General features: G+C 34.5%; 2 protein-coding genes across 2 annotated transcripts; both read left to right on the top strand.

Moving 5' to 3' along the window:
* The first annotated feature begins 2,774 nt into the window (after positions 1–2,774).
* Positions 2,775–4,971, top strand: LOC131011910 (uncharacterized). Its single transcript, XM_057939808.1, has 2 exons — positions 2,775–3,021; positions 3,581–4,971. Exons 1-2 carry the CDS (start codon positions 2,974–2,976, stop codon positions 4,733–4,735), a joined length of 1,203 nt encoding a protein of 400 aa, XP_057795791.1. The 5' UTR covers positions 2,775–2,973; the 3' UTR covers positions 4,736–4,971.
* Positions 4,972–8,212: 3,241 nt separating this feature from the next.
* Positions 8,213–10,522, top strand: LOC131011908 (uncharacterized). The gene is made up of 3 exons (XM_057939807.1): positions 8,213–9,348; positions 9,782–10,010; positions 10,100–10,522. The coding sequence occupies exons 1-3, from the start codon at positions 8,423–8,425 to the stop codon at positions 10,262–10,264; spliced, it is 1,320 nt and encodes a 439-aa protein (XP_057795790.1). The 5' UTR covers positions 8,213–8,422; the 3' UTR covers positions 10,265–10,522.
* Positions 10,523–14,421: the final 3,899 nt, after the last annotated feature.

The following is a 14,421-nucleotide window of genomic DNA, read 5'->3' as shown; positions in this document are numbered from 1 at the left end:
TCGAGGGAGAGGCTAGTGCGGGATGAGAGGATGCCGCAATTTGCATTCCCCATAATGGGTGCTCTAAGTAAAACAAATAAATTTAAAGATCGTGGGACGATGGACTCTAACATAGAATTTTAGATCTTAGGTATTAACCTTCTATCATTAGTCCAACGCAAGCACACATATTACTAAATGTTTATTTCATAGAACAAGAGGGAAAATCACGTGGTAGTTGATGGTGCATATAAAGATTCATTTACGTATAAATAGAAAAAAGTTTCATTTTGGTGGGTCAAAATGAAACAATCTAAAGAGTAGGGATGACAATTGGGTACGACGGGTACGGATAGTGATTATACATACCCATACCCACGAACTAAATGGATAGTAGTTTTTAACCACAAAACTATCAATGGATATCAAATGGTATCCAAACCCGCTACCCGTCGGGTATCTACGAACCCGCTATCCAGCGGGTATCCATCACCTGCTATTCGCGGATACCCACTATCCGCCGGATACCCGCCACCTACTATCCGCAGGATACTCAAGAAACAAAATTTAAATATAAATTTACAACAAAATTAATAGAAAAAAAAAATCAACACAAATAACATAGTTCAAATCCATATGTTGAAATCCACAAAGAACAATGTTTAAATTCAAATTCATCAACTAAAATATAAAATCCAACAAAATTCTATAATTGCTCAACAAAATTCAAATTTAAATTAGACTATTAGAATTTGGGCCTTAGTTCAGTTTCTGTTTGGGCCTATTTTAATATATAATATGCTAGCCCATAATCTCAAAATATATATTCAAAGCCCATATTTTATAGAATTTTTTGTGGATATTTGACGGGTAATTCACGTATAATTGACGGGTATTTTTCGCGGGTAAACGGGTTTCACGGGTATGAATAGTAAGTATCCAAATCCATACCCACGAACTAAATGTATACTGAATTACAACCACAAAACTATCCGTGAATATCAAATGGTATCCAAATCCACCCTAATAGGTTCGTATTTTCACGGATATCCGTTACCCGCGAGTAGATTGTCATCCCTACTAAAGAGACTAATTAACAGTTTGATTGGATTTATTCTATAAAAAAAAAACAGTTTGATTGCATTTCAAAGGCCCATCAACTGAAAAACTATCCCATCGCTCAAACTACAAAAACAAAATCACCTAGATCATGTTCTATTAATTAGTTGGATAAACTAAAAATTTCGGTCGGTTCAATTTCATCCGAATTTCTTAAATACAAAATCGATCCGATCAAAAAATTCGATTTTTTTCAAAATTAGAACCGATCAAAAACCACAACAGTTCAAAATCGAACGAAATCGATCAAATATCAACGATTCGATTTGGTTATTTGGTTTCGGATCTGTTTTGCTCACGCCTAATAATTATGGCAAATGATTTTGATAGATGGAACATAAAACTTCTTTAACTAGGCGTATAATTGAACCGAATCCAGTCGAATATAGTTATGATGAATTTTGATTTGTTTATAATTAAACTAAGCTTCTTTGTTTATCGAATATTTTGAGTTATTCGAATTTGATTGAGCTCAAATGAACTTTCTACATTTGAATTTGTTTCTTTGAAGATATCTTATTTTTTATTGTCACATAATATAATAGATTAATTATTTTCTATAACAAATAGAATTACTTAAGGACTTAATATAATTATTACTAATTATAGTATATAAATCTATACTATATTAAAAAAGAAGTTTTCAATATCAAACTGATTTCAAATCAATTTCGAAATTGAGTGACAATTTTGTAGTTAGAATAAAATTGAAGGTTTATTTATAAGCTATACATCTTTCTTCTTCTTTTTCTTTAACTTCTCATTTTTCCTTTTTATTTCTTTTTTAAAATTATAAAATTCGACTAATTATAAAATATTTGATATGCATATCAAATTAAAGATAATGACAAGAGATTTAATTTGATATATGTTATGTAAATATTGGATTTAAAATATAAAAAATATATTTATTTAAAGATTAAAACTTAAGAAAATTCTCTCTCCTCTCTCCTCTTTTTTTTTTGAATAAATCTATTTTTTCAATTATCTTTTAACTTATAATTATTTTCTTTTTTCACAATATTATTTTTTTATTAATATGAATTATTCTTTATTATTTTATATTAAATTAATATATATTTATCTTAAATTATAGTAATTTTAATTATAATTTATAATTTTTATATAATAGTCAAATGATAATCAATTTTATATATAATAAATATAAAAATATTTTTCGTGCGTTGCACGAGTGCAAATGCTAGCATAAGTTGTATATATTAATAATTTTAAATTAAAATTAAATCATTTAACAAATTTATTCACAAGTTATCTAGTCAAATACTATTATGTTCAAATTTGATTTATTTAATTGACGAACTTCAATAAACAAGTTTAAACGAGTTTTTATCGAACTCAAGGCGAATTGGACCATTAGACAGCGAATGCAGACAGCCTAAGCCCCAGACAAAATTAAAAGCCATGTCACGGTGCACTCGAACCCATGACTTTTGGTTTTAGGCATAATCATTCTATCGTTTGACTGACACACGATCACAGACTCCCTAATTATCTTGATCCAACTATGATCAAATCGAGTTTCGAACTGATTTGTTTACGACCTTACTTTTTAAGCTATATTTAATGCATTATCTACAAATATCTTTAAAAATAAAAATATAGTATTTGAAAAGAAAAAAAGAAAAAAGAAAAAAGAAAACCTCATGTTCCACACCATTATTTTCAATATACATACATATATCTATATACCTAAAATGGAGTACTAGTAATGTAACTGGACATAATCACGGCCACATTATACTTCCAAAACCTCCGATTCTCTGCGAAACCTTTAACAGTTAATACCCGCCCAAAATTTGTTATCGTTGCTCAAATTAATTGATCGTATTCTCAGCTTCGGGGTTTTCACCGATCATGGCTGAGAGCGAGTCAGCCCAAAACTCAGTTCCGCAAGCTCTCCAGGTCTAATATTTGCTTTCTATTGCTCGATTCTGTTTATGGCGCTTTTTTCTTCTTCTTTTTTGTGGCGAGATTTAGGGTAAGCCTGATTGGGTATTGTGGTGAAGTTTAATCTCCTTTTCCTTTCTTGTTTCAATTAAGTTGAATTGAGCTGTGATCTCAAATTGTTGGGTAACACTGTGTAGTGTTTGTGACTGAACTTTGAATTAAAGGGGAAAATTGAGCTCTTTCTTCATTTGAAGTTTTTATTGGTTAATTGGGAATTTGAAATATGGGAGGACTTTATTCAGTTAGATACTTGTTTTCGCTTGCTTTTGAATCTACTATTGGAGTGGTGGGGTTGGGGCAGATACTAGTCAGTTATATTTGCCATCAGAAGGGTTTTTTAATCCTTTACAATCCATGAAAATGTGGTTAATAGATGCATCAAAGATCATTATATATTACTTTGTTATGATCAATGTAATTGTCATGACTCAATATTTTAATTAGTAGCCAAAATGATAGAAGATGAAAAATCGTGAAATTGATGTGTACATCAAAATGAGCTTCCTTTTTGCAGGTTGCCAAGCGCTTGGAGAAGTTCAAAACTACTATTTTCACACAAATGAGTAGCCTTGCTATCAAGCATGGTGCTATTAACCTAGGACAAGGGTTTCCCAACTTCGACGGCCCAGAGTTTGTCAAAGAAGCCGCCGTTCAGGCCATTAGAGACGGCAACAACCAGTATGCTCGCGGAATTGGGGTCCCTGATCTGAACGCAGCTGTGGCCGAGCGTTTCAAGAAGGACACCGGGCTTGTGGTTGATCCGGAGAAGGAGGTCACCATCACCTCCGGCTGTACAGAGGCAATCGCTGCAACAATGCTGGGCTTGATAAACCCCGGTGATGAAGTCATCCTCTTTGCTCCGTTCTACGACTCCTACCAAGCCACCCTTTCCATGGCTGGCGCTGTCACAAAGTCTGTCACCTTGAGGCCCCCAAACTTCTCTGCCCCCATTGATGAGCTGAAATCCCTCGTCTCAAGAAGCACGCGTGCAATCCTGCTCAACACTCCACACAACCCCACGGGGAAAATGTTCACGAGGGAGGAACTTGATGCCATCGCATCTCTCTGCATTGAGCACGATGTTCTTGTCTTCTCTGATGAAGTCTATGACAAGTTGGCTTTTGAGATGGATCACATCTCCATTGCCTCCCTCCCCGGGATGTACGAGCGGACAGTGACCTTGAACTCGTTGGGGAAGACCTTCTCGTTGACAGGTTGGAAGATCGGTTGGGCCGTGGCTCCACCGCAGCTGACATGGGGTGTGAGGCAGGCGCATTCCTTCCTCACTTTTTCGACAGCCACACCTTTGCAGCACGCGGCTGTGGCCGCCCTTCGAGCTCCGGATTCGTATTTTGAAGAGCTGAAGAATGACTATTTGTCTAAGAAGAGTATTCTGGTGGAGGGGTTGAAGTCTGTGGGGTTTCGGGTGTTTCCATCGAGTGGAACCTACTTTGTAGTGGTTGATCACACCCCGTTCGGGTTCGAAAATGATGTCGCCTTCTGCGAGTATCTGATCAAGGAAGTCGGCGTCGTCGCCATCCCGACGAGCGTCTTCTACTTGAATCCGGAAGAGGGCAAGAATCTTGTGAGGTTCGCCTTCTGCAAAGATGAGCAAACTCTTCGAAACGCGGTTGAGAGGATGAAGGAGAAGCTGATTAAGAAGCATTAAATTTTGCAGCGTAAAATCTCTGGGCTTTTAGCCCAATTGACTTGAGATTGGCCCGGCCCAATGAGGCAGTATGTCCACATATATTAATTTTTAACCTTACTATCTCTTATATTCTGTGAGAAAAAGAAAAAAAAAGTATTTGGAAGTCATGATTATATTATCGTGATTTAAATCATTTAGTCAATGACCCTGAGAGGTATTAATTTATAAAATAATTTTTATCTCTTTCTGCAAAACTGTTACTTTGCAGTCCCACTGCTTGAGCTGTTTGTATGGGCCCAGCCCAATTACGCAATACACTTCATACCCCTTTATTACAACTTTGATCAACTCTAGTGTCGCTGTTTAACTTTTTTTTTTTTTGTTGATATAAATTAAAAGATTAAAAAATTGGAAGGCATGACTACGATTCAAACAATTTCGATCATTCTTCTTCTTCTTCTTCTTTATCTGAAGCATTAACTGCAACTCTCAACGAGATTACCTTCGTTCAAATATTTATAAGAAAAGCTACTTCATTCAAATATTGATAAGAAAAGATTCTCAGCGTCTATAGTTATATAGTATGGCAGCTTTTTTTTATAAAAGTTTTGGTAGCATAAAGTGTTTAATAGCGTTTACTATTGCATGATTCTCTTTCAGAAAAATTAATAACTTCAAGATCACAGTACAATCAGTAAATTGGTAGTATTAATTTACTCCATACATCATTTTGGTTTTCTAGTTCTATTAAACATATAAATATGTTATGAATATTTACTCCAATTAGACTGGTATTATTATTATTATTTTGATAAATTATATAAGTAAATAATGAAATTTTAAGATCACGTGTCGGATGATTCGAACCCATCACCTCAAATTTTGAGCATTTTACCTTTTACGGTTCTACCGTTGGGCCAACACATGCACACACTTATATTATTTTTTTGATTCTCCTAGTCGTTGTTGGTGGACTTGAATATGATAGATGTGGATGTCGATTTAGAAGATATTGTTAGAATACAAATCCATAGCTCTTAGGCCTTAGTTATGATACTGTGATCAATAAAATAGTTCATTTCATGAGATTTATTTATAATCCACGTGATAGCAAATCAGGCGATAAAATGATGGATCATCTTATCGAATTTTTAGGTGAAACGATATCATTTTATTGAGTGAGGTGAAAAAAGACATTTTTACTTGATCATTGAATTTTGTTTAACATGATATATTTTGGATTATTTTTAAAGTCGAGGGTTTTTAAATGGAAAATATATTTTTTTTTTTTTCTAAAAGATGTTGAAAATTGAAGACGTCAATCATGATTAACTCTAGGGGAGTGTTTGCTTTTTATCCCTTTAAATGGAGGGATAATATAATGATGTATAAATTTATCACTTAAAGTGGAGAACACATATTTTATACTATCTTATTTGGTTTGAAGGATAATATTTTTATCCACTCTTTATAAAGTGGTATAAAATTATACCACCATTTCCCAAGGGATAAGGAGCTGTCAGAAAAATTATACAATATGCCCTGATTTTTTCATACATTAAAGTAAACGAGGTATAATGTGATAAATGTAGTTTATTCATTCCTTATATCTCAAACTAAACGCACCCTGCAGGTTTAACGTCCATTCCTCACTTTTCCACTAACAAAAGAAGAAGCTAACTAAAACCTAAAGTTTAAAAGTTGAACACCCATTCCCCATTTTTTCCACTAAAAGGGAAGAAAAGAATTTGGTATTATGATACATCATCAATAAACAAATAAATCAAGCCAACAGAACCATTGATGATTTAAAGCAATAATATTTTGAGTTGTTATGGGTTGGCTTGTGCTATGAATAGGAGTTAATTGGATTAAATAGTTAATTGATTGAGTAATAAATGGATAACCCGCGAATGCCTATTTAGTACAGTTGATTTAATTATTCTTAAATACTTTTTTGTGAAAATAAGTCGTAATATTTTTATTTAAAATCAGATAATTTCCGTAACAATATTCTCATTAAAGAATAACAATAACCCTAAAAAAATTTAAAAATCATGTAACACTTTTTCTTGAAAAACACGACATAATTCTAAATTAAATGTACGACTTCCAACTTCTAGTTTTTGCCAACTTTCTAACATAGTAGTAGTACCAAGTCTTTAGAAATGGTCACAATAAATAATGTCAAATGCCCCAACTCGTTTCTAATCAAAATTCCCAACTCCTAACTATATTTTGCTGTAATGTTGATATTAATTTATTACATACATTTCGCTTTTAATATGATGATAAGAATTGACATCATAAATGTCTTGATGGTTGGTGGTCATGAAATCTCGTTGTGAAAAATTATAAATTTGTTTTTCATTAACATATTTTAAATCGAATCCATCGCACATAATTTGTGTCGTGCAATATCTTTTTATTTTTACGCTTTACAGTTTATTTCACCACACACCATTGCTATAATTTTTTTCCATTATTGAAAACAAAAGGAACACAATAAAGTATTCACACACACTAATCAATTTTGGCTACTTAAGGAAACATAGAGACCAACTTACTAAAAGAAATCCCTCCATCATTCTCTTTAAATGTTTTTTTTTTCTCCCACTTGACACCCTTGTCAAACACTATGTTCAAATTGCACTTTCTAAAAACATAGAAACGTAATAAAAATTCCAACATTAAAATAAATGCATATTGAACTTTTCAATTCAAAGAAACTTTGGTAAGTGACTTTTTTTTGGACTCAAGTTTTTTAGTAAGTAAATTTATTTATTATCCCTATATTTGCTTAACGAATTTAGTGTTCCAGATAGATAATTACTGTTAATCATTGCTGTATAGCAGTCGCTCAATGCCATTTATTGCTCCAAAATCCCAACCCCTATGCAGAAACAGAAAAAAAAGAAAACAAGAATAACGTTTAAAAGTATTTAAGTTTAAATCCGTAATACTTATTCGTCACTCACTCTCTCCGTCCCAACCGAAATATCCTATTTCTTTTTGGCACGGAAATTAAGAAATATGTATATAATAGATAAAGTGGGTTGATGAAAATTATTTAAATATTAAGTATAGAAAGAGAGTGTATTGCAAAAAAAAAAAAATATGACATTTCGTTTGAGACAGCCCAAAAAGAAAAATATGACATTTCGTTTGGGACGGAGGGAGTAATAAATAAAAATAAGAGAAGATAAAATGTACGAGTTCCTTTTCTTTTTCTGTAAAAATTTCCAAATCTTGAAAAAAAGTTATTCCCTTAAAATTTGTTTTGAGTCGCACGTGCCGGGGTGAGGCAAATCTAGATCAGACGGCTGTAGGTTGGGGTTGAATAGCGGGAAAGCGGTGATCGAACGGCGGAGAAATGTAGACCAATATTGACCCGTAGATCCCTCATTCACGGTCCACGTCAAGTACAGCGGGCCCCACACCACTTTCATGCTTTTCCAACATATAAATACAACATCCCCACAATAAACTCGGTCCACTCTCTGAATAATTCCAAACCCCAAACAAAACTACTCTCTCTCTCTCTCTCTCTCTCTCTAAAAAATTTTAAACCTGCGTACTTGCTCCACTGCTTTTTCCGCCTGCGCACCCACCGGAAATGAAACCGGCGTCGGAGCACATGATACGCCTATCGAGGTACAGACGGTGGCTGCAATAGTCGGACGGCGGAGAAATCGACGGCCGAGGATGAAATTGGAGACCGCCGATCAGAAAATGGACTGTCAGAAAAGCCAGGTGAAGCTCACTCGCACGAATTCCTCACTCCTCCGCTCATCCCCCACCATCCGCTCATCCATTCACAGTTTGTCTTCCGTGAGCGAGATCGCGCCCGATTCGGACACGGAGGACCTCGAGGAGCAGAAGCCCCATAGCAGACCGGCTCCCCCGCCGCTCCGCTCCGCTCCGTCTCGTGCGGCGCCGCTGGCCGCCGCCTTCCTCCTCCTGCTCTATACGCTCTTCGCCTTCTTCAATAGGGACGATTTAGCCACCTCGGAGAATCTACTCTTAGCTTTAATTTTCGTCGCGGTTTTGCTGTTTCTGTTCTCGAGAAACAAGGGTTTAGTAATTAGGAATTTCAGCTTACTCAAGCAAATTTGTGATGAGTATGGAAAAAAGTTAGGGTTCTCGTGTTTTGCTTCGAGAGCTCATTCGAAACCGGTGCAGTGGTTCATCGGTGAGGCGGAATCGGAGGATTTGGAGAGGAGCAAGGAATGCGGCAAGGAGAGGAGGAGTAGGAGGATCATTAGGGAAGGTGTTGAGTTTTACAGCAATGGCGATTTCTACGAAGGCGAGTTTCATAAGGGGACGTGCAATGGGAGTGGAGTGTACAATTACTTTGTGAATGGGAGGTATGAAGGGGATTGGATTGATGGGAAATATGATGGGTATGGGATCGAGAGCTGGGCCAGAGGGAGTAGGTATAGAGGGCAGTATCGGCAGGGTCTGCGCCATGGATACGGAGTGTATAAGTTCTATACAGGGGATTCTTATGCTGGAGAGTGGTGCAATGGGCAGAGCCATGGTGTTGGAGCGCAGACTTGTGCTGATGGGAGCTGCTACGTTGGCGAGTTCAAGTGTGGGGTTAAACATGGCCTTGGATGCTACCATTTCAGGTAAAGGAGTTCTTGAATTTGATTAATTTGTGAGGTTTTGATATGGATGTGATGTTGGAATTTGGTGATGGAGATGTTTTTGTTTGCTTGGAGATGAAGTGTTTATCTTGTTTGATTCTTTTGGTGTTTGCTTCATTTGGTTGAATTACATCCTTATGAAATTTCTGCATGTTAATATCAAGATTTTTTACTTTTTTGGATGATCTGTTCTTGTAAGGATTGATCCCTTAAAAGATTTTCTACTACATTAAGATTAGTGATGTTGAATACTCACCACTCTCAGTGAATGGAGAAAACTTCAACTCAGGTTCACTACAAGATTGGATTGATAAGACTATTAAATTTCATTAAATGCTACACCAACTCCTACAGTATCCTTTCATCTATGTGGAAAGGGGCTTGGCATACTGATTTGGTTCTTGTTGTGTTACAGGAATGGAGATAGATACGCTGGGGAGTACTATGGAGATAAAATTCACGGCTTCGGGGTCTATCACTTCGCCAACGGCCATTTCTACGAAGGGTCGTGGCACGAGGGCCGGAAGCAGGGCTACGGGATGTATACTTTCCGAAATGGCGAGGCCAGATGTGGAGAATGGGATGATGGCAATCTCAAGATCCCCCTCGCCCCGCTCACTGATGCAGTTCTTCGAGCAGTTCAGGTGAATAACACGACGCTCCTTTTAAAACATTAGGCCTTGTTAAACACAAAAGTTCAACACTCTTATTGAACTCTTGTGTTAATTTGCAGGCTGCTAGGAAAACTGCAGAGAACGCAATCCACCTCCGTCGGGTTGATGAGCAAGTGAACAAGGCCGTGGTGGCTGCGAACAGGGCTGCCACCGCAGCCAGAGTTGCTGCCATCAAAGCTGTTCAGAATAGGATCGATGGAAAATTTTGTGACACTAACTTGTGAGGATATAACTGGTAAATGTAAGTTTACTACTGAATTTCCATACGAGAAAAATATCGAACACGGGCACCCCGGCGAAGGCTGAAAGCCGACGCCAGTGGTTGAGAGTATGTTGAGATTTGGTTGACCATTGTGTAACTTGTACATAGATCATGTATACTCCTAGTTAGTGCACTGCACATATATGTCTCTGCTGAAACCCAACCCTTTCTGTCTAATTGTAGCCAAATTTGCAAGAAAAATTGCTTGTTTTTGGATTTACATTTACTGGCTTTGTGTTCTTCTAATCTTACGCACGGATATATCGCGAGAAATATTATAGTAGTATTAGATTTGTATTGAAAGACGATAGAAAATAGAGGATCTCGTACGGGCATCACCCTTTTGGTGGGGTTGAAATTGGATTAATGTGTTTGTGCAACTGCTCTATTATAATGGTGGGACTTCAACTTGTCTACCACATCATCATTTCCTATTATTATTAGCATCTTATCTACATGGACCATGTGGTGTGCTGTGTATTGGTGAAGATGGTGGATTCAAGAAGCAGCAAACATTATATTGTTTTTGACGCAATCTTTTTTTCTCTTTCTGGAATTGTATTTATTATTGCATGTGTGAAAGGTGGTGGACACAGCAATTAGTTTTTGAGAATGGAAAGAACAGGGGAAAAGGGTGCAGACCTCAAAATCTTGTGTTTCAAGGGAAATGAGATCAATTATTGCTCTGCAATTTTTTTTCTCCCCCAACTCTTTTCCTTCTATGAATAATTATTCATTACCTTTTCTTCCCCTTCATTCCTCCAGCAAACGCATGCTATGTCATGTTACATTTGTCATACGTTCGAATGGGGGATTTCTACATTGATAGCAAGAAACAACGAAATTTCAATATCGTTTAAAACACTGCATTTTATAAGATTGGAAAATAATATTCCCTATGTTCTACTAATCATGGCTCGTTTCGTTCCTTTAAAGATGACTAATTTCTATAAAAGACAGTATTTAACTCTTGAAAAGTTGTGGGCCTTACCATTTTTATCTAATATACACATTCTCCTTCATCTCTGTGTCCAAAAGAAGTGAGTCACGTTTAATGGGACGAAGAGAGTAGTACGAATGTATCTCGATGTTCAAACTTTTTAAATGTTCCAACGTGTACTTTGTACTAATATTTTGGTACACAAAAATGTACTTAGTCGAATTTGTTAGGCTCTGAAAATCGATGTGTTGCATCAGAGAGTACGTGAATTCCTTACCTAAACTCACAAAGCATAAATCAATAGTATTCTTTTATCCAAAAATTGCACATTTGACCACATTTTTCAAGCCCAAATAATGTGACTTTGGATATTTTTGCTTCATTATTTGAAGCTAGGATACCAAAATGTTACAATGTGAAGGTTCCATTTTTCAAAAATATATTAACTATTGGGATATTTTTATATATTTTTCCTTACAAGATTTATTATTTTCAACGTATATCATGAGATGTAACAAGAAGTTTGTACCATCCAATTAGCAAATATAGGGTAGAATAATCTTAAAAACTCTTCACTGTGATTATCAATACAAAAATTTGTGTCAGACTATCAACAAAACGATTATAATATTCGATGATATATTTGTAATTACTAGTGTTTCAATAGTATGTAAATATGAGTTTTAACTCGTGTGACACAAAGGCTCTCAAAATTATTAAAATTGCTTTTTCATCGATCCAAACATCCATTTTTTTAGCAAAAGAACAAACCAAAAACATTTAGCTTTTCTCACATGATGCATCCAATATTGTTTCATTAAACATTTGGAAAAGCATCATGTGCCTTTTGAACTCAAGTTGGAGATATAATGCAAGCATATCTTGTCATTGTTATATCCAAGCACATGCATAGTAGTAGCGGTGGGGTTTTCTTAGGTAAAAAAAGAGAAATTAAAAAAAAAAAAAAATATCCCCAACTTTTAGTTTTCTTGCTCAATGCATGCTTCTGTTTTCATGCAATATTTTTAAAGTGAGGAAAAAGGCAAAAGTTTTTGCTTCTCTATTATTTTCTAATCTAAGCCTGTTTAGATTCTTTTGTTCTTTTTTCCCTTTCCCTCATTTGCTTTTTAGCTATCTTGAACCCTAGATTCAAATCTACTGCTAATTTAATTTCTTTTATACGTCCAAGAACAAACCAACCACCCCCCCACATGCACCTGCAAAGGCAAACCAGTAAATTAAAGCACTGTTTACTGTGATTAATTTAATAATTCCTTTATGGTTACATAATTTTTTTGCTTGTTTGACTGATGTTGTGATGTAGTATGATTTGGTTATGGAATTTGCTTGGATGGTGTGATATTGCATTAATTGTGAATGCTTCGTGTTTGATCATTTTAGATATTATATGGGCATAGGCTTTATAATTATCATTAACTTGCACATAATCCAATAGCTATATAATATTGGGCAAAATTGAAATTGAAAATACAACACAAATTGTAAACATTTAAGTATCTATCGTTTAGTGTGTTGCATAAGATGCTATATGATAGATAAATAAAGCTTTATGAAAAAAATGGCACATCACAAACTGTGATTCAAAACAAGATTTTGGTTCTAAATTTTAAATTTAGTTCAATTCCCACTTCCCAGCACCCTTTATTTTAATTAGTTCGAAAAATTGAATTTGTAATTCATCTCATTATCAGATTATCTTAATGTTCTGTGATAATATTAATTATCTTATATTTTTAAAATTTTATAGTATTTCTTTTTTAGGTTGCATCCTTCGTATATCTTTATAAATGAATTTTACTTCCATAAGAAAAACATAAACTGTGAACCCAACCAAAATCGTCAAAATCGAATGATGAAAAGGCATATATTTATGATATGTATATATAAAATCTAATGCAATCAGTCACCTAATATGGGAGTCTTTATTTAGTTTTTTTTTTTTTTATAAGAAAAGGTAAAAATTTATTAGAAAGAGAGGGGTGGCACCAGAGGTGCCGAACATGAAGAGAACCGAAGACAGAAATGCCAAACTTAGTAATTTACTTTGAAAATATTATTGGAAATAAAAATTAATTAATTGAACAGTTTCAAAATATCGATCCTTTTTCTTAGATACAAAATATTGATCTCGTCCCTCATAAATCTATAATCATCATTTTCTTTAATATAATAATCATCATTTTCTAGGCTAGTACCAATCAATCTCATCTCTAAAAGAAAAATGTATAACTTAATAGTAAGAGATATCATCATAAAATAACCAGACACATTGTCCTATACACATTTAAATTGAATTTATTCTTCTGCGTGTAATGTCGTGTAGCATGTCTCTACACTAAAATAAAGTTTCGAATTTCTCATTAAAATAAATCCAATGCACCCTTTTTGGGGTTCAGATCTGGAAATTCACATTATCCAGAGAGGTGCTTTCAATTGTTTATTTCTGCATTTGTTGAATCTATGATCTGGTCAATTTCAAAAAGAGACTTTTCTCTTATTTTTTTTGTAATTTTTTCTCTAAATTTTATCATTTTGATTTTTCAAAATCTATTTAAATTTAAGTTCTTTAATAATTGATATGATTAGAAATTCAGAACATACGGTTTGAACAATTACTAAAATTATTTATCAATATTTTAAACTGTTGTGAAATTTGACTATCGATCAAAGATGGTACACAGAATCACTCTAAAATGTCATATATCTTGTACTACTTTTTATCAAATAAGATAAACTGTCATAAATAATATTATACCCCCTAATCACTCATATCAAACGAGTCCTTAGGATATATCATTGGTAAATGGTAATTCCTTCTTTTGGCCGGGATACGGAATATTGAGAAAATTCCAAATCTACTCGCGCTATTTTGCAAACAGTTTTCTCAATCTCCTAAATTATAAAAAGAAAATATGAAACTTCCTTAAAAGGAAATAAAAAGAAAATAAATAAATAAATAAAAAGAATACACACATAATTACTAGCTATACGTTCTCTTCTAGTGAATATATATAGTTGCGAACGGACGCATTGATCGAGACAATACATTCCATGTAGTATAGTACTCCTCAATTATCAATTAACAATTAAGCCTCAAATTTTGAAAATTAAATTAATCGGCAGAGACACTATTATTAGCTAGTGTAATAATGCAAACG

The sequence above is a fragment of the Salvia miltiorrhiza genome, chromosome 2, assembly GCF_028751815.1.
Source record: "Salvia miltiorrhiza cultivar Shanhuang (shh) chromosome 2, IMPLAD_Smil_shh, whole genome shotgun sequence".
In the NCBI taxonomy this organism is placed as follows: domain Eukaryota; kingdom Viridiplantae; phylum Streptophyta; class Magnoliopsida; order Lamiales; family Lamiaceae; genus Salvia; species Salvia miltiorrhiza.
The sequence above is the reverse complement of the archived record's forward strand: the minus strand, read 5'-3'. Positions and strand labels throughout refer to the sequence as shown.